General features: G+C 38.6%; 1 protein-coding gene across 1 annotated transcript in view; it reads right to left on the bottom strand.

Moving 5' to 3' along the window:
• OTUD7A (OTU deubiquitinase 7A) overlaps nt 1-22114 on the bottom strand; it is a 250890-nt gene that overhangs the window by 17014 nt on the left and 211762 nt on the right. Inside the window, exons 11-12 of the mRNA XM_084640497.1 lie at nt 9197-9324; nt 4805-4954 (exon numbers count right to left, since the gene is read on the bottom strand). Of these exons, the coding sequence (XP_084496623.1) occupies nt 4805-4954; nt 9197-9324 (278 nt within the window). The remainder of the gene's footprint in view (nt 1-4804; nt 4955-9196; nt 9325-22114) is intronic.

Raw genomic sequence — 22114 nt, 5'->3', positions numbered from 1 at the left:
GAATTTCAATGTGACAGTTGCTTATTTCACAGTAATGGTCTAGAAATCAAGAGACCCATTTTTAGTTGTCTCCTCCTGACTCCCCCAAGAAAAGTATCTTCAAATAACTTGAAATCAGTCTGATGAGGGGAGGGAATCAACTTCAGATGGGAATCTATCACCCTTGTGCTACAAAAGCACTGGGCTTTCACATTCAAATAAAAACCAAACACACAAAAATGCCCCCAGTGTTTGGCTTCACATTTGTGGCTTTTATATTATTATTGTATATTATCTTCTGTTATTATTGTGTCTCATCCTAACACAAAATATTATTCTGTGAAGACCAAAAGAGATGGGGAAGAGAGCCCTCTGTAGTAACAATCACATCCACCAGCTACCTCAAAAGTCAGTCATCAGACCCTTGAAATCCTCCATCTGCTCTGCGAGGTCTCCAAGTGAACCATCTTAAGGGGTGAATGACACAGCCCATTCCCCAGGCAGACGGTATTTTGGCCACTTGAGAACAAAAGCTATCACCATTATAAACAGATTTTTGTGGTTGTTACTCTGGGTAGATTCTTCACTGAACAAATAATATTTCCCATCCTAGGTTAATTATTTACAATTGAACTGCTATTTATAAACTACTATTTGTTCCACCAGCAGCAGATCAGTGTTTGTTTCTCTGATCTTTGACCTGTCTAGTGAGAAATACTTCTTCCCCCACTGATAAAGAACATAAGATGGGGAGGTGGTTCTAATGAAACAGTCAGCCTCTAGAGTAATGGATTGTATTTAGTTGAACTTCATACAATGAAACTTTTCCTGGACAGTTGGCTTGCAGGTATAGGTGTCTTTCAAATTGCACAATAGCCCAGTTACAACCTGGCGCCAAGTCTGTCAGGAGTCTGAATGAAATAGTGTTTATCCAGGTACATAGAGTAGGATGATAACCTGGTCTGAACTCACATCTACTAAAATAAACTAACTGGAATTCTGACTCAACTAACGACTAAGGGCTAGCGTCTGTGGAAGAGCAGAGCTTTACTAAGTGCAGAACCAAAGAGGTGGGAAGCAAAGATAGCTACCACTAAGCCACATTTATGTTCCCCTGATAGTATTGCTAGTGTGGCTACTAGGCTGGTCTGGTACCTCGCATAAGCTAGAGCAGTAGGGGATCATTACAGTAGCCAGGGATTACTAGAGCATAGGGAAACTCTTGCCATACCCTGTTTGATCGACCATTGCCCGCAACACTGTGACCACTGTGGAAATTGTTGTAGGAGCTGTTACGCTACTGGAGACTTCTGCACAGGAAGACTCCTCAAGCGAACAAGACCAGCTGCTTTGTGCTGACGGAATGTCCCAAAGAACCTGGAGTATATGGCCACGATCTGGCCCATAGTAGAAAAGACAACTGTTCTATTTTATATTTCATCCAAGCACCTCTAAAAATAAGTGTACAGTGAGGGGGCCTGTTTAAGCATTCAAAAGTCAGAAAATGACAAAATGAACATTTCACACACAACCTTAACTCTGCCCCTTGTGTTTCTATATGATATAATGTTAATTATACAACATACTATTTTTAAATTAATGCAATAAAATATATTGTTTCTTCCACAGTAGAAGGAGCAGATTCTGGAAACACTTCCCACTGGGCATAATGCTGAATACTGTGACTTGGCTTTAGTGGGACCACTCATAATAGCTAGTGCTATGCCCAGTAGCAAGTATTAGGCAGAACTGGTCCTTTAATACACATTTGTAGCAATTTGTAATAGAGCAAGTATACACTAATGGAAACAATTTTAATTGTCATGATGTTCCCAAAAACGTTGTAATTATTATTATTATTTATTATTTGTATTACCCATAATGCCTAAGATCCCCAGTCATGGACTGGACCCCACTGTGTAAGGTGTTAAACACAGAACAAAAAAACCAGTCTCTCTCCCCCAAAGAGCTCCCAGTCTAAGTTGTCTTAGACTTTTAATGTGATAACTTCTTTTGTCACATTATTTATTTCGAGTGACTTTGCCAGCACCTGTACTGTCCATTCTGTCGTCAGCCAGCAGCAAATGTTTCTGGGGCCAGTAAAAAGGTTGAGGAATATATGACCAAATTTTCAAAAGTGGCCTCTATCTTTGGATGCCTTAGCTTCCAGGATTTAATATTTTAGATCAACATTTTTAAAAAAGAAAACCCCTTCCGTGCATTAACTCAAAATAATTTCTGTACATTGTGCAAAAGATTTTAAAATGTGTTTGATGGTTCCCATTGGAGGGAAAAAAATTATATTATTTCATAAACAAAAGAATCCCCATTTTTATTACATATCTGAGGGCTTAACTAGGACTAAGTGGTACATTGGCATTATGCTGACCTTCTGCACGGGGGTGAATTTCACCCTCTTCACATAGATGAAGACTTTTGCACGTGAAAATTCTATATGTACAAAGAGATATTTGTAAAATTGTATTGTACTGATCTGTCAAGCTGTAATCCATGTGTCATTTACAAAAACAGAGTCCCTTTTCATTATAACAAAAGCAGGTATCCATTATCAACTTTGAGGAAAACTGCATTTGCACCATTAACCAGATGACAGCTCTTGTCCAAGCTGTGGACATTAGCTAAGAACTGTCAACTCATAGCTGGAGACCATACCAGTTCACCTATATGTTAGTTTTGCTCAAAATAGGTATTTGTCTTATAATAATGTATTCAGTGTTCAGACTCTATAAAATGCTTGTAAGTTGCTGCATGCATTAATTTCATCTGTAGTGTCTGTTTTCCTTGCTATAAGAAAAGATATATGTTTTGCTTTATAACTTTGCAAAATGTTTGCTCTGAACTTGTGAACCCATGCACTGGAATTGTTCCCCCTGCCCATCCAGGAGGACTATCAAAATTTAAGTGGGCCATTAAAAGACAAAAGCTTTGTTAATTGCCCCATGGAGAAGTACATGCAGAAGGCCTCCTCCCATCGCTTTGAATGCTGGAAGAGGGAAATAAAAGCAGTTGATATGAAGATTTTTCATCTCTTTGCTGTTTGAACTCTCACAGACCCAGAGAAGCCAAAGATCTTGGGGATTACCTCTGGGGTCTGCCCTAAAAGACACTCTGAATTGACAGATCACTACAACTCTGTTACTCTTAGGATTTAGAGGGTAACTCATCTGTGTGTATATGTTTGCTTGCTTTAACCTGTAAATAACTCATTTCTTTTTCCTAATTAATAAACCTTTAGATAGTTTATTACAGGATTGCCTAGAGGAGTTGTCTTTGGGGTAAGATCTAGGGTACCAACAGATTTAGGGTAAATGACTGGTCTTTTTGAACTGGAAGCAACCTGAGTAGTGTGTGATTTTTGGTGTAAGTGACCATTTATCATTAAGTCCAGTTTGCCTTGGTGGCAAGATAGACTGGAGAGTCTAAGGAAACTGTCTGTAACTCCATGGCAAGACTGTTAAAGTGATCCTGGAATTCACATATGTTACTGGCTTGGTGAAATCTAATTATAGAACAAATTGTCCTTTTTTTGACAGTCTGCCCTGAGGTAGGCATTACAGTCATGAGCCACTACAGACAGCGTAACAATCACCTTTGAGGAAAAGGTTTCAGAGTAGCAGCCGTGTTAGTCTGTATTTGCAAAAAGAAAAGGAGGACTTGTGGCACCTTAGAGACTAACCAATTTATCTGAGCATAAGCTTTCGTGAGCTACAGCTCACTGCATCGGATGCATTCAGTGGAAAATACAGTGGGGAGATTTATATACATAGAGAACATGAAACAATGGTGTTACCATACACATTGTAACGAGAGTGATCACTTAAAGTGTATGTATCCCTAAGCATCGTTGAGACTGGTGCAGATTGGCATACAGGATCAGGGAGCTATGACCAGCTCCTCAACTCTTGATGTAGGATTGAATCTGGCCCTAAGATTCTTCCCATTCTTAGCCCAATATTTCAATAGACTGAAGCCTGATATACAAACCTATGGTAAAATAGTCTTTATACAGCTATCATCACTTTTTTTTTTTTTTTTTTGCAGAAGAACAGATGTCAGCAAGTGGATCAGAAATAAAGGTTTTAACTGATTTTTTAAAAAGAAAAATATGTTTAATACACAACTCAAAAGATACTTTTCCATATGGGTTCGTCTACACCACAATCAGGTGGTGTGACTGTCGCATACAACAAGACCAAAGCTAGCTCCAGTAACAAAAGCAGTGTAGCTATGGCTAGCATGGTCTAGCTTCTACCCAAGGTCCTGGGAGGGCTGTACTAAGGAGACTAGTCTGTGCCACCACCCATTCTGCCCTGAATACACTGCTATTGGTACTTGAGCTAGCTTTGATCTAGCTAGATCAAAACTAAATTGGCTCTGAGCTCCTCTGTGAGCTGCAATCATACCTCCTAATCGCAGTGTAGACATACCGTATGTAAGCTTTCAACAGCAGCTGCGTGACTCACTTTTCATCTTCAGAACACTTTACTAACCCTAATTAGTGAATGCCTTCAGGATCCCCAGTGTAAAACAGGTGAGTAGTAGTATCTCATTTCCATATATGTAAGCTGACACAAAGGGGTTAAGCACAATGTCAAAGAGGGAGAATCAGCATTAGAGCAAAGGTTAGAACTCAGGAGCTCTTGGCTCCAGTCTTGTTCTTAGATAATTAAAATGAGCCTACCCAGTATGTTACAGTAAAATCCAATGGGTGCCGTTTCCTTTTAGAGAGATAAAAACAGCAATGAGCACTTTGCATTTCACTCCACCACAAAATATTGACTAGACAGGAAATTCCTCAGCATACCTTGTTCTCTCTGTTGATCTTTTTGTTCCATGGATACAAGAGCAGAGAAATGCGCTTGATCGTAAGCCAGGACAAGAGGTGAGCAGTGACATCGGTTAGGTGGAACTTCCAGTGGCAAGTAAATTCCTCCAAATGGGATAGGTGCAAATGCTGCAAAGACAGATGCAAGATTTCTTGAAGTAAACAAGTCATAAAATATGGGATGCAGCAAGAAAATGGACCCAGACATTATTTATATAATTTATACCAGTCACTACTCAGCATTATCAGAGCTTTCAGCAGGTAGTGTTAAGTGAGGGGAAAACCTAATTCTTTGCTGTTGAAAATAGTCTAAAGAATAGTTCAAGTCTCATGGTAAAATTTTAAAGGAATTATGAATTTAGAAATAATTATGAAACAATTTGGTTCCTGTCCCAAATTCTCTCCTAATTGCAATGGTTTATTAGTGAAGATGTAACTGTAACTAATAGATGTAACCATAACTAAAAGATGTAACTAATAACAAGAACTTCATGTCTGATACATATGAGCAGAATTGAATTTTCCACGGACTATTTTTAGTTACAAGGAAAAGTTTCTCATTATTGGCACCAAACGTGCAGTATCAAATTTTTTTTGGCAATGTAGTCTGATTATTTTCTTGGCCACTAGTTTTCTTTGCCAAACAAATTTCTTTGATTACTGTTGCATATGTAGTGCTCATTTACAATTTGTTATGAGTACTGTCTCTGCAAGGGGAGAGTTCAAGTGTTTGTGTTCCTTTTTCCTTTATGTTCTTTGATATTTCATTCAACTATTGTATATTGGTGAAGGATTTTTTCTAAGCCCTGTTCACGCATTGATTTGGCCAACTTATTATCATCATATATTACATTTTTTAGTTATTTTTGTTAAAGTGGCAGAGGTTTTAGAGAATAGGTGCCTGAAAATTTAAATGTACCTGTGATACTCTGTACCTCAGGAGAACACTCTAGACCCCCATGTTCATCTTTATAAAACGATTGTGTGTTATCCAATGCAAAGTTTGTCATGTTGGATGTCTTCACAAGGCTTATAATGCACTGTGCAGGATTGTTTTTGTGATGTTATAGTAATTGCTACAGTAATATTATAGTAATGTTATAATTTCACGTATATAGTTATGGGGCTGAAAATGTATCCACATGGCTCAAAGCAAGCCCAGGCAAAAACTCTCCAAGAACGAAAAGGCAGTTCACACCTCATCAGGACAGGTATGGGACAAACCCAGCCCAGCCTCACAGGAACAAAGGATGCTGGCCTAGGCAACAACAAAAGAATCTGTTAGACTCTGGAAGGAGTCACCCACCTTTCTTTGGTCAGTTTGGGATTGCGATGAGGTAACGCTCACCTGACTCTGAAGGGGAGGGGGCAAAGCCAAGAGGGAAGAAAGGACATGATAAAAGGGAGAGACATTTGCCATGCCCTCCCTCTCTCTTCCACCTACATCTACAGACACCACACCAAGCGACTGAAGTGCTGATCAAAGGGGAGAACGTGGCTGAAAAGCAACCAGCCAGCCTGTGGTGAGAAGCATCTAAGTTTGTAAGGGCATTGCAAGTGTTAAGATCAGCTCAGAATGTGTTTTGCTTTTATTTCATTTGACCAAATCTGACTTGTTATGTTTTGACTTATATTCACTTAAAATCTATCTTTATAGTTAAGAAATCTGTTTGCTTATTTTACCTGAAGCAGTGCATTTGGTTTGAAGTGTGTCAGAGACTCCCCTTGGGATAACAAGCCTGGTACATATCAATTTCTTTGTTAAATTGACAAACTCATATTAGCTTGCAGCGTCAAGCGGGCATAACTGGACACTGCAAGACGTAGGTTCCTAGGGTTGTGTCTGGGACTGGAGATATTGGCTAGTGTCATTTGGTTGCACAGTCCAAGGAGCAGATTACATGCTACAGGCTGTGTGTGAACAGCCCAGGAGTGGGGGTTCTCAGAGCAGAGCAGGGTAAGGCTGGCTCCCAGAGTCAAGGATTGGAGTGATCTAGCAGATCACCGGTCTAGATAATACCAGAGGGGAACGTCACAGTACCAATTAATGCATTATTATACAGGAGCCTAATTATTTTACAGAGGCTCTTATACTATACATGAGGCAAGTCATAAGTTTCATATAACTATAGCATTCAAAACAATAGTCCATTAAGCAGTGACTAGAACACCTTTGTTTGCCTCCACAAAACCACTAATAATTTCTTCATGGAAAAGTAAACATGGTCTACTGGTCTGAGTAACAGATTAGCAGCTAGGAATTCCTGAATTCTAAATCCAGCTCTGAGAATGACTCCCTCTGTGACTTCAGAAAAATCACTTAAACTCTGCTGCAGTTTGCCCATCTGTAAAATGAGGATAATTAATAACACTTACCTACTTCACAGCTGGGTAGGAGGCAGCAAAGATGAATTAATGTTTGCAAGGCACTCTGAAGAGGAAAGTACTATCTATGTGTTAAACACTGTTAGTTTTCAAGCCTGCCCCAGTTAAACTCATATTTCAACACTTGTTTACATTAGTAACATAAAAATGTTGGAAAACGTATGGAAAAATCTGCACCAGGAAAAAATAATTTTTTATGTGATGATCTATTTAACTGTGCATTATTCACTAGACATTATAGGCAGGCATGCTAGCACTGCATAGTCATAAGATTAAACCAACACTTCCCATGATAAGAGCTTGTTTTTGGTTGCCTATAAGTTTGACAAACTATACTCATTTAAGCTGAAATTTCACATGCTGGGTGACTGTCAGGCTAAGATGTTTGATAAATTTTAGCCAAAATGGTTCAGGAATTTCCAAGAATGAGGCTAGGGAAGAATATATATAGTTTTATCCAAGTGTATAAGTCTTTACAAAAGATTGCAGTTCATGCTTGCTCATGGCAAAGTGTGTGCTTCATCCCCCCTCCCTCTCTCCAGTGTTGGTCCACATAGAGAATGACAGCCTGCTACTGCTATCACCTATGCTATTACCTCAAGTGGCAGAGGTTTGTGGCATGGATTTAAAGGTTCCAGCTCTGCTGGTGAACTGAAAACTACGTTAAGAGAACACCATTAAGGTTGCAAGTTAGGAAATACCAGAATTAAGGTTGCCTGGGCATGTGTGAGCTTAGAACTTGGCCAAATTTGGGTGGATTTAGATGGGGATGGCAAAAGGCACTTCTCTGACACTAAGGCCAAGCCCTGCCAAATTTCAAATCCCTGCTCCAAAGCATAAGAGTGTTGGAGCTTCTCAAAGAAGAGATCACTAGAATTTTTTTTAACCTGGGCAAACAATACAGGTCCACCCAGCTTTGTTCTCAGAAACAGCCAAACAAATTTAGCTGAAATTTTCCAAAAGAATTCAGCCTAAGGCAGACACTCAGCATGGAAAATTTTAGCTTAAGTGGTTATAGTTTGGCAAAGTTATAAGCAACTGTAAACAGGGACTTATAGTGGGAATTTTGGGACAACATTAATAATAAGTGTTATTACATACAAAGACCCATCATAGGATAACATATGCAAAAACATTGAGGAAAAAAATAGGACTATAATGGGAACTGGGCAAATTATTCATAGTGAATAGTTTATTGGATAAACTTCACTTTTTTTGTGTCCAAACAAATTGAACTTTATAAATGTGTTCATTACTTGAAATGGTTCAAACCACTTTCTGAGAACACATTTTAGTGCACAAATTGTTTGCAAACTATTTGATTTGATGATACATTGCACAATTCATTATTTAGTGGTTTGTTATTGGTGTCCTAATTCACATGGTACAGTCCACATGTATTGCAATATTTGCCTACCCTCTTTTAATATGTCAATAGGAAAATAAAATAAGTTGATCTATCCTTAAAAATGTATTAAGACCCAGGACTTGATCCAAAGCCCATTAGATAAACCATACAACTACAGACTGTGTTTTTAAATTCAGTGACTTTTATATTAAACAAGGGCTCAAATTTTAAAAGGAAATGTATATGAAGGAAAAATTAAAAAGAAGCATAAACACTGCTAGAGAAATGATGATTGCAGAGTGTAGAAGGAGAAAAGAATACAGCAGAATTAGAACTTTGCTAACAGAGCTTGATTGCCCTATAAATTTGTTACAGAGTCCCTGAATTTCAATATTGTTTTTAAAATGGGGCAAATGTTCACAGTGCTGTATATGGTTTTAGATACATGAATCAAGTCACATGAAAGATAATGGGCTCCACAGACCTAAAATCCCTGAAATGCTCTGCACTGGTACCCCTCGTTTAGGGACATTATTATAAAGACTGTTATAATGGACAAATGTGTTGTGCTCTTAAAATCCTTGGCTACTACATTTATTTATTTTAGCTAGTGCATAAAGTGCTAATGAAAGACTTACCTTCTCCCCCTGAGTCTCTTAACATTGTGTCTGCTACAACAACAATTGGTCTTCTCAATATATGTGCTAAGACAAAAACGTGGAACTCTTCTAAACTCTCATACACTGGATCTTCTGAATTATCAACTCTGGAAAACATAGCACAATGATCTCAGCTGATCAACTTACAAATGAAGAATTTTTTCCCCTCAAGGTTATTACAATAGACAAAGAGAAAGAGGGAAATAAGGGTCTTACAAGAACTAACAATGACACATGGAACCTTTTCTCTTTCAGTCTTCGTTTCAAATTCAGGTTAGATTAGTAGTGATTGAAATCTTTACCATCTGATACATTTTAGTAGCCACCAGTTTTATGCGATTCTCAACCAAGCTCCTAGTGGATGGTTGTCCCTATCACTAAAATTACCATCCCCTTTGGCACTCTCTATAGGGAAGCCAAGGGTGGAGAGTCAAGTATTCCCCCACACCTCCCAGGTAAAGGTTGAGGCACATTGGTATGGCAGCATAGGAAGCTGGCACTTCTATTACCAATGTCATACCTGCCTTGTGGAGAAAGGACTTCAGTCTCTAAACCTGTGCCTCTAGGTCTTTTCATCAGTATCAAAATATGCACAAAAAGAAAAAAAAACTAGGGTGTGGGTCGGGAAGAGATGAGGAATCTCCTTCAAATTAATTTTCTTGTCCATTTACTGACTAGCTTTGTTGTTTGTTTCTGGAGGCATACGAAAAAAGAAGCACTGTAAGCAACTCACATATAAGACAAGAGATCATGAAACTCAAAATGCTGTACAGGACTACAGCATAAACTACTACTGAACATCCGACTTTCATTTATGGTGATCTCGTAATGAGTCTCATCTAGCTCCTACTGAAGTCAAATGGAGTCTTTCCATTGACTTTGACAGGAGCTAGATCAAGCTCAGAGTACTATATATAGTTCAGGTTTCAGAGTAGCAGCCGTGTTAGTCTGTATCCGCAAAAAAGAAAAGGAGGACTTGTGGCACCTTAGAGACTAACCAATTTATTTGAGCATAAGCTTTCGTGAGCTACAGCTCACTTCATCGGATGCATTCAGTGGAAAATACAGTGGGGAGATTAATATACACAGAGAACATGAAACAATGGGTGTTACCATATACACTGTAAGGAGAGTGATCAGGTAAGGTGAGCTATTACCAGCAGGAGAGTTGGGGGGGGGGACCTTTTGTAGTGATAATCAAGGTGGGCCATTTCCAGCAGTTGACAAGAACGCCTGAGGAACAGCAGGGGGAGGGGAATAAACATGGGGAAATAGTTTTAGTTTGTGTAATGACCCATCCACTCCCAGTCTTTATTCAAGCCTAAGTTAATTGTATCCAGTTTGCAAATTAATTCCAATTCAGCAGTCTCTCTTTGGAGTCTGTTTTTGAAGTTTTTTTGTTGAAGAATTGCCACTTTTAGGTCTGTAATCAAGTGACCAGAGAGATTGAAGTGTTCTCCGCCTAGACATTCTCCCAAATTAACAGTGGAATGCCCTATCCTGTGTAACAGGGCAAACATTGTTTAATATATTTCTTGGTGAGATAGAAAAGTGAACAGTGATGCACGTGCCCTTCTTATTGTTATGCACAAATAGAACTTTTTGGTGCACTTCTTGAAGGATGTGGAATCACAAATCTATGTACAATGGGATTTACTTATTTATAACATTATTTCAAAGCCCCTTTCTGGCCCCATTTACTCATTTTCACTCCAAACGAAAAACATTTCTAAGGTGAAATCCTGGCCCTGCTGAAGTCAATGGGGGGAGTTGGTGGGGAATTGCATTTACTTCAGCGGATCCAGGATTTCACCCTAATCTTTTTCAATATTTGTTCCAGGTTTTTCCATCCCTCTAATAATTCTGTCACCCATCTCTTAACCCCTCTGGTCTCTTAACCCCTTTTGTTAATGCTTGATCTTATCTGAGATAGGATACTAGAACTGAACACAGTTAATTGGGTGAGCGAACGCTGTACCACTGATGTATATAAAAGCCATATAAAAATATTAACATAATAATTATTTAATCCAGTGTAACCTGTAAATATAATATGAATAGTAGAACAATATTAGTATAATAATAATTACTATCATAAGCATAATTTATATAATAACATTTTCAGTACTGTTTTCAATCTTCTTTATATATACACTGAATTTTTGTTGGCATTTTTACCCACTGCTTCACATTGATAAAAACTTTGCACTGAGCTATCCACTGTGATAACCAGCTCTTTTTCCTGGTTGGTTACATCTAAGTTAGAACCCAGTAATGTGTCTGAGAAATTAAAATTATTATTCAGTTTTCTCTATTCTTGACTTACCTAAATAATGTTTTTGCCTATAAATATTACTGCATCACTGTTCACTTTTCCATCTCACCAAGAAATATATAAAAGAATGCGTGCCCTATTATACAGGATATGGCATTCCATTGTTAATCTTTTTATCATGGTGAAAACTGATCCCATGTTCAGGATCAATAAAGGTTTTCTGAGTTCACTCTCACGGGTCTCTGTCTCACATACAAGGAAGAAAAGTACCACTTTCAGTGTTCTATAGTAATAGCCCCAAATGCTACGTCTTGCACAAATGCTTTGGTACAGTTACAGATAGCTGAGGAATAGTGTCATTTTTTGAAAACAGGGAATGGTGTGAGTTAAGGAGAGATTTTTCTCTGACATAAGAGCCATGGTCCAGATTCCTAGCTGACATACAAATAACTGAATTATCTGGCCCTTTTCTGTTTAGCATGCAAAATTTCTATATGTTGTGTAATTCTCTAGAGTAATATTTAAACTACATGAGAGGAATTAGCTGAAAAATCTTATCTAGAAGTATAGGAAGTGCATGGGCAATTCCAGTACATCACTCTTATATTGTACCGTCCATGTCTTTTACTGAGACAATTTCTGCACTTCATCCTCCAATTCTCCTGCGCCTCAGGAATGATAAGCCTATGAGACTTATGCTGTGATCAATATTCAGTTAAATAAATGTCGTTTATAGAGCCTTACTGGGAGAAAATGGATTTTTCCTAAGCAATGCTATATCCTCTTGCCTTTGTAAAACACTGAAAAAGTTAAAAAAACAAAACAAACAAAAAACACTGACTAGGAGTCTGTACCTTGTGAAATAAATCAACTGTCTATAGAAAGTGCTGCTGAGACAGCGGCTTTGAAAGTTTTCAGAATGCAATACAAAGAGTGGAAGTGAACTGAACCTTGAGTGCCCTTCTTTAAAAGAACATTTTATAGAAATCTGTGACCGTAAGCGACCATCCAAAAGATACAGACAAATGGGTAGCCAGAAGCAATGGTTCACTGTTTCTCTATTCTTAACATGTCTCACTGAAGAGGTTTCTTTCCTTATTATGGACTTTTTGAGAAAACTGAAGCAAAAAACAAATCTCCAAGGTGAGGATATATATATAGCGGCTGCATATTTTAATTTTTTTGGCGAATTTAGAGGAATAATTTATGGCACAATACAAAAGAAAGAGAGAAATATATCAAACTAATTAGCAGAAATTAGATCTATTTTTTCAAATGCATATTTTCAATTTTTTAAGCAATACACGTTCGCTTAATTGGCAGATTATTTCTTTTCTTTCAGTGATATGGCAACTTGAACACACATTAATGTATAGGAGGGGAAGCAGAATTATCCTCTTTGTACTGTGAATTATATCATCTAGTTCATATATTTCGAGAGGATAGTGCACTTTCTTCCTGATGGAACTCAACATGCTTTACAAGAACATCCACACAGCCACAGAGAAATGCAGCCACAGCTGGGACGAAGGTGCACAAGGACCTCAGACAGGGAAGGTAGCAACACTGCTACCTGGCACTGCAACAGTGCTAGTTGGCAGAGATTGGGGAAAAAATCAAAAACACATTTTTAATGAAAGTTTTTGCAAATGTTAAATTTTTTGAGGAAAAAAAAATGAACTGGCAATTTCAATTGTCAGATCAGTAGAGGTCCAAAGACTTTTCCTTCCACTTCTATATTTTGAGGGTCTCCTTCATCTATATACCAACCCCATGCACAAATCCTATGACTGTAAAGGCTGCCCTTTCTCTCAAAAATTATAACTCCACTCTATAACCACCTTCCATAAGGGACAGATGTGGTGTGTGCGCTATGTAATACTGCTGCTGCTATTACTCCTACTACTTGGATAAGGGAACTCTAGGGAAAAACCAGGATGCAGCAGGAAGTGGTGCTGGTACTCAGGAAGTAGCAATCCTTGCTTTGTGTTAGTACTGAACCAATGATCCAGCATGCGGTTAGGAGTGGACTCAGAGACCTTAGGCTGCTGGATGTGTTTTCTTTTGGATGAGACAACAAAGATGTGCTGATTATCGGTGGTAATCAAAGATCCCAGGGACACCTCAGAAGACTCAGGGGGTAAACACTGATTTCCTGATCAATTAATAATTTGGATACATTCTTTCTACCTAAAATTCCCTCATCAACTTCATCCTATGGCATTTTTCTTCACTTCCTGTCCTAAACTGTTGACTAGCAGCTCTATGAGCTGTTAACGAGTGGGTGCACATTATTCTAGAGGGGTTGCATTTCTGGAGTAGGTGAAATATTCCCTGTATAGATGAAGTTTGTGAAGCATTTTACCATCTTTTAGGATGAAAGGCTCTAGAAATGTAAGAAATATTTTAATATTTAAGATTAAATAAATAAAGTCACTTTTTACTTCACAATTTACCTTGCGATAGTGGTGTGATTCCCAGTCTACTGCGATTGCTAATTAAACTGTGAAAATGGAAGGAGGTTGAAGGGGAAAGTGAATATTGCTGAGAAGTTATTTGTTCCTAGTGTATGAGATTTAACAGATCCCAGTTCACATACTTTCCCATTATTCATTTTCTCCAAACTGTCCATCTCTTTGTCTCTCCCAGAAGATTATTTCAAACCTGCTTCAGTATTTCTTAGGATGACCTCACACTTTAACTCGGCAAATTTGGATATTGTTTCCAAATAGCGAGTGAGTATTTGGACTTAGACGACAAAGGCTAAAAAATATATTAGATCTTTTCTTTTATACTTGTATCCCCTTTTCTTTCTCTCCCTTTTTTTTTTTTTACATCTTAACGTAAAAACACCAAATAGCTCTGAGCAAAATTAAACACATGAACACAGAGATTCCTTTCATTATTGAATGAGGCAAAACAACCAAAAAGATCACAGTGTTACACTCTGAAGACAGTACAGAGTTCGGATTCAAGTCAAGAACTTACTCCAGTATGACCTCTTATCATAGGGAAAGATGGAAAAGAGAAAGGGCAATAACAAATACTAGAAGAACCACAAAAGTACGTTCTAAATCTGTGAGGACTTACACAGCTAGGATGAAATCTTCATGGTGTGGGAACCCCAAAATGTTGTGGGAACTGGTAGATTGATGTGGGGGTGGAACGGGAAGGTGAACAACCATGGAGGTAGACTCTCTAGCCTCTGTTTGACAAGGAAGTTTATGGGCATGTGTAGCCAATGGATCTCCAAATTGTGTGAATCCATTGGCTACTAATCCCATGTGGGGTTGTGAGCTATTAGTAATGGCTGCAGTCAATTGTATAGCTGCTCCTTGCCTGACATCCAGTTTGTGGAGGAAGGAGAGATAAAACGATTATTATTATTATTATTAATTTGTCTTGTGGCAGCACCTATGGGCCCCAGTTGTGGAGCAGGACCCTGTTGTGCTAGATAGCATATAAACACAGAACAAAAGACAGACCCTGCCCCAAAGAGCTTACAGTCTCCATACTGATCACTTTGGTCCACTGAGCAAAAGTCCATTTCCCCATATGGTTGGTGCTGAAGACATGGACTTCAGCCATAATTCCTGTTAGTATTAAAGGGAGTTCAATGCATTAATCTCCATGTGTAAAGGAAAGAACAGACCACAGACAATAGTGTCACTGAATGTCCTAACAGAAGATTCACGGGTGATCTAAGAACACAAGGAAACCTAACAGAAATGATTTTGAACTGGCAATAGGGTCTGTTCCACAACTATCAATGTGTTGCATGCTATACAGAGCTCAGAAGTCAAAAACATGTGGCAACAACATGCAGTGCAGGAACCTTATTATGACTAAATATGTCACCGTTTTATATATTGCTCTCACAATTCATGTTGTTTTTATAGTGAGATTAGCTAGACTGCAAAAGACATCTGTCAGTCGGAAGAAGTGCCAAAAATAAATGCATCTATTTACACAAAAAGGTACTTAGATCCCATGGTAACAGGCACATTATAACAACCTAAATATGATAAACAAACAAATCAGAATCCAGTTCTGAGCCCACAGTTGGGCTGGAGTAGGAGATTATTTTAAATGGTCTATTATTATAATAAGTGGTCCCAGCTCAGGAGCCCGTTATGCTAAGCACTGTACAAACACAGAACAAAAAGACAGCCCCTGCCCCAAAATGCTTACAAATACATAAAACAAGCTTTTAGCAAACTAAGAGCTCAGATATGTTTTCAATATACAGTGACCACATTTACCATATAGTAAACTTTTATGGACTCTGCAGAAGCATTTCCAGAAGATGTAAATGAAATTTCTAAATTCTAGCAAAAAGAAAAGGAGTATTTGTGGCACCCTAAAGACTAACCAATTTAATTTATCATAAGCTTTCGTGAGCTACAGCTCACTTCAAGTAGCTCAAGCAGTTGTAGCTCACAAAAGCTTATGCTCAAATAAATTGGTTAGTCTTTAGGGTGCCACAAGTCCTCCTTTTCTTTTTGCGAATACAGACTAACACAGCTGCTACTCTAAATTCTAGCAGTACCAGTTAAATATTCCTTTATTTTTCCCTCAGTATTTTGGATGAATCTACAAAGATAAGCTACCTTTTGCACTAAATATAAGTATTTTTTATCACTATTCTTTCCTCCAAATCAGTGTTAGAAGTTACATATGCTCCCAAAAAGCCAGTTCAGAAGGAATTAGTGTAATATCGTAAGTTTCTCAAAGGCAAGGAATATTCTTCTCTGGGTAAGGAAGAGATCTTTTCTCTCTTAATGTGTCTAGAATTTCCCATCAAACTTTAGGGTCACATATTTCTGGTTTTTACTCATGTATACACTAGGACTGTTTCCACTTGTTTCATGGAAACAGAAAGAGTCACAAAAGAAAAAACACTTTTTTGAAGTCTAGATACCATACGTCACATATCTATGGGAATATCAGGGCCCAACACGCGTGGCTCAAATTCATGCTACAGTCTCATTTTGAAAGAGTGATGATAAGATTGCCATATATAGTACTTGAACTACCATACAACATTGCCAGAAAATGACTTCACTGTAAAACCCTGAGGATAGATGCACTAGACTTGTACCACTATTTTAGGTCAGATTTCTTCCAGTTTTAATCTGATTTTAACTAAACACAAGATAGAATTTTGTAATAGAACAAGAAGAGGAAAATTTACAAACCGCTCGATATGAACAAGTAGCATTAACAGAGGAAAAAAGAAACATCTGATCAGTGTTTAAGCTATTGACACATGCTGCATGCTATAAAACTGTGAAGAGCAGCACGTATTCTTCACTCACGACTCCCTCTTGCTTTGGCACCCACTCACTCATTTCTTTCCAGAGGAAACCAGAATCATGAGCTCAGAGTGATTCAGATACACATTTTAATATTATTTTTCATTATATTACATTTGTCAAAAGAGAATACTGAATATTGTGTGGGGGCATTGCACTAGGAGCTGCAGTCCAAATATTGTAACCTTGCCATAGTCCTGGCATCTTGCATCCCCTCCGAAAACATTCACACAAAATCTTCACACCTAATTCAGGGAGTGTCAGTAGAATGAAAATTTATGAAGAGCAGACTAAAGGTGAAGGGCTGGTATCATATAAACCTCAGAATCACTAAGGTGCCACAAGTATTCCTTTTCTTAGAACGTATCTAGTCCATCTCCCTACCAGTGTAGATTGTTCCCTTCACGACATACGCTAGTATTTTATCTACTCAATTTATAACTGTGGATGTCACTTTTCTTTTGCATCTATTCAATCTGATTGTCAGAAAGCTTTCCCTGATATTCCATTCACATTTCCTCTCTCAATTTTCTCTCATTATTCCTTCCTAAATTCCTCTACCTCCTTGGTGTTTACAGCCTTCCAGCATTTGCAGATTGTTATGTCTCTTCCATAATCATTGCTTAGCCAAAAAGGACCTTAGGAGAATCATTGGTACTAGGACAACATGACAGCGGTATTTAGCTCTTTGTCTCTTTCCTCATAAGATAATATGGCCTGTCCTGTAATCCTTTTTGTTATTATTTCCTCAACTCCCTCCAGTTAGTCAGTATCTCCCAGGGGATGAAGCCCCCAGACATGAATGCGATACTGGAGGTGCAGTTGCACTAGCGCTGTGTAGAGAGGGACCGTTACCTCCTTGGCCAAGTGATATGATGTCTCTATATGTATGATCAAAATTCCACTATCCTTTCCCCCCCTTCAATATCACATCACTAAGTCACTTCAAAAATTATATTCACAATCCCATTCATACTGTTCAGATTTCTCTCTCCTGTTATTTGCCTCTGTGACAAATCTGGAAATGTTGGTAATATTTTTATGATTCCTACGCATGCCTCAGTATTCCTCTGGGCTTTGTATTGCTATGCACTGAGCATACAGGGAAGGGATGAGGTGGTGACTCAGCAGCCTGTTTGGAAACCAGAATCCTCAACAAGCTGAATAAAGTCTAACATTGAATGGAGGCACTGAAGAGACAAATGGAAACCCCAGTGGTCATGACATCCACACCTACCGACAAACACCTAAGAGGAAGGAGATTTCTTTCTCCTTACCTCTGCAAGGAAGCTGAGCAAAGGCCTCCAGCAGGAGAACAAAGGGGAAAGGTGTCAAGTGGCTGTGTTAAGAGCTGAGCTCACAGAGACACAGCACCCACGTGCACCCCTTCTCCCCCCTCCCCCCATGGAACAAAGGGACAGAGAGACTGGGCCAAAATGGATTCTACTGCAGCTTGGTTGGGTAGAGCCCTGACATTGGCCAGGCTCAACTCCGTCTTAACCTTTGTTACTCCATGCTAACCTGAGGACTTTCAGATTCTGTATGCCAGGTGACTAATCAATTATCTTGTGTTGAAAAAGCTGCCTGCTGTTGCTGCAAATACTTACTGGGAGCATTGTGCCCTGAAGGAGTAAAGTACAAGCCTCCCAGAGGAGTCTGGCTTTGCTGGACTTGCTACTGGGAGCCACAAAGGTAGACAGGGTTCACTGGCATCTGAAGGCTCAGTTTTGGAGTCCTGCCCCAATGGAACTGCATAGGGCTTTGGGGCCCGGCATACTTAAGGGGTCATCCCGAGGGACCGGTCACAGGCTAGGGCATAGAGCAGACCTGTGGATCTGTGAAAGCCCACAGCTCGCATTTTTCCCACATTCAGTCTCGTTTTGTCATGGTCCGCACACTTCTCCAAATTCTCTTGGACACGTTGTATTGTTTCTGGGTAATTACTGTGTTCAGATCTCCTCCTCATTACCAGCAGCCATGAATTTCATGATTTTGCTGAAGATTAATGAAGATACTGAAAAATACTTAGGCCTAACAAGAATCCATGTAGTAGTCAATTAGCCAGTCCTCTCAACTGGATACATTGCCATTCATCATTACATTTTATTTAAGGTCCTTCAATTAATTTTCAGTCTATGTGACAGTGCTTATGTCCAAGCCAATTAAAGGTAGTTGAGAGTAATATTTTACTAAAATGCAAATACTGTATATTATATCAGATGCTTTAACTTCACTCACTATTTTTATAATTCTATAAAATAAGAACAGTCAAGTTTGTTGGCAAGATATTTCTTCATGAAATCATACTATTTATTGTTCATTATATCATAGCTCACTAGCACCTTATCCTGAGAGGCATGCTAAGAACTCTCAACTACCATTATCTTCAATGGGTGTTGAGGGCACTCAGCAACCTCACAGGATATTGCCCTCAGACCTGGCACCTGTGCTGCACTGCAGTTACCTTATGCCAAACTGCTGCTGCAAAGTGGTCCTACAGCCAGTCGACACCTGTAATAGCTCCTACACCAATCCACACCTGTTGCCACCATAAGGGGTGTGGCTGCTGATAAGAAGGCATCTGCAGGGCTTCTTAAAGCTCTCCTGATTCCAGGCTGCCATATTGGTCTCTGGGGATCACTGACTGCTGGGATCACTTTGTTCAGCCTTCAGATTGGTCTAAATTATGCCAGGGAAGTGGCCTTGCTTGCAGCTGGTCTTGAATCAGAGGTGTTCAATGGCAACCTTTGTTCCCTCCTGCACTTCCCCTGAATTGCATTATGTGTTCCTCTGCCTTGGCTGAGGATTTGTGTCTAGCTGTTTAGAGACTGTATAGAAATGATGACAAATTTACCCACAGGAACCAGACACATTTTTTCCCTACAATTGTTCCAAAATGGAGTCCTTGGCAGATCTACATCATGCACCCAACCTCCCACCTGAAATGTATAACCTAGAATATGATCTTACACTACAGACTCCAGCCCAGCCATAAATGTGAACGGAAAGATTACATCTTCTGACTTACAGCAACACCCTACTAATCAATATTTGGATCCTGAAAAGCCTCTTACGTTTGCATGGGACTACAACGGGACTATGCAACTTAGTTTCAATGGGACCATATTCCATGGGTACATCATTGCATGGTTTGGATCCAAATTTACATCCTCCAAAGAGAGAGCTCCTTCTACTACATCTTATTTCTAACATTACACAGATTGTAATAGCTTCAGGGCCACAGCTGCTTCTTATAGATTTGAACAGAACCGAGTGCAGTGGGGCTCCATTATGAATGAGGCCTCTGGATACAACTAATATTACTGTCACTAATATAGATCATGATATTCTCAAAGAATACATGAACTTCAAGTGTATAATTTTCTGAGGAAACTGAAAAGACCATAATTAGTGATTGTTTTACAAATTTTACTTCTAGCAAAATACAAAACTTCTAATACAAATTTCAGTAGTAACTACAAAATACAATATAGCACTAAAATATCTATTCCCTCTGAGGCTATTTTACCTAATCTCCCATTGGCATTTGCTCTCCAAATACCAAGGGATAGAAAGAAATTCATATGTATGAATTACAGAACTAATCTGACCACCGAAAGAAAATGTAAAAAAAATCAAAGGTCATTGTGGTCACTCCGCATTTAACAGTCAAAAAATGATTGAACACTTAGACCATCGTCAGGGTAATGTGTCTGTTTGCAGAAGCATTACTAGACTGGCCTTCTCAGGAAGATGACAGAGGAACATCCAAATGGTCTTTGTACCATGTAAACTCAGATTCTTTTACTCATAGACAATCCACTCAACACCAAATTTCTTTTAAGCTGGGTTTACTTTACAAGTTTTTGGTTTAATTCCTCATAATTATTAGAGTCATTGGTATTCTGAGTTAAATCTCTAACATGCCCATCAATGGTGATTTTTTTTAAAAGAAATCACTTAGCTTTTTGTATTTTTCAACTGAAACTGAAAAATGTCTTGTGACAAGTATGCCAGGTGTGCTAGAGCATAGGGGTGGAAGGCAAACGTAATTCCTGACCAGCAAGAGTATTGGAGGTTTTAATAGCCTGGATTGTTACGTAGCATTCCAGAGAGTCTTCATCTCCCAATGGAGAAAACCAATATGTATATAAATATGTATATACACTGAAAAATTATTACAAAGGAGGCAATTTCTCAAATTGAACAAGATGACATGGACTGTAGCAAAGTGACCTCTCTGTCTTGTTGTCTTGCCAATGAGATAATTCCCCTAAGGTCCTTTTTTCTAAATGATCAGAATAATATGACATACTTAGACAAGAATTTGGAAAGGTGGTTGGGGCAAGGAAGAGATGTTTATCATATTCTCCAAAATAAATGGACTCAATCCAAGGATATGAGCTGCTCTACATAAAACACTTATGCTAACATACACTTTTAACCACTCCTTTGTTTTCTCTGTCAACATCAGCAAAAGTTCAAAAAAAGAATTTATTTTTAAACTCCCAACTTGCTCCTACTCATACCGACAATACCCTGGTTGAGTGGCTGTGTATGTGATCCTGTCACCCTGGAGGATGCAAGAATTCTCTGCAGTGATGTTTGAATGATTCTTACTCAGTCTGACATACAGTGTGTGTGTATTTTATGTCTAAAATATGCTGGGCACTCCTTCATGACTGTCACATTCTTCAGATAGGTAAATATGTGGACACATTTTATAGATTTGCTTTTAAACTGCTTTTCAATAAACCAGCTAAACTTTAGGCCACAAAACAAACCAACATAATCTTAATGATTTTCTGCCCCTTAATGCCTCAATTAAAATAAAAAAAAAGTTAATTTACTACAGTAATTAAGAACTTTGTGTAAGCAAGTGGATGAGCAAAATTCTCTGATAAAATAAGACGTGACCTCAAGCTTTCCCCCAAAATCAAATGGTCACATTTTCATATTAAAAAAAAAAAAAAGACTAATTCACTTCCCTGTTTTGTCTGGGACTAGAAGTGCTGAAAAATCATAAGAAATGCTTGGATCCTGAATTTTAAAAAAACGTGCACCTGTGAAATGATGGAATGCAAAAAATGGCTGCTGTTCTGGATTGAGATGAGTGTTCACATTGAACACTAGCTCTGTTAAAGCTACTCAAATAGATCACTTGTGTGTCCTTTCCTGGTGATGGACTGATTCTGGCTCCTAAAATTGGTGACTATTAGGAACCTAGACACCAAAGAAGTCTTTATTCAAATTTACACAGAAGGAAGTAGAGATGCAGGAAATGCAGCACAGTAGATGCAGCAAAGG

Source organism: Lepidochelys olivacea, assembly GCF_965140295.1.
Source record: "Lepidochelys olivacea isolate rLepOli2 genome assembly, chromosome: 10".
NCBI lineage: Eukaryota > Metazoa > Chordata > Testudines > Cheloniidae > Lepidochelys > Lepidochelys olivacea.
Note: the sequence above shows the minus strand (reverse complement) of the source record. Positions and strands in the feature narration are given on the sequence as shown.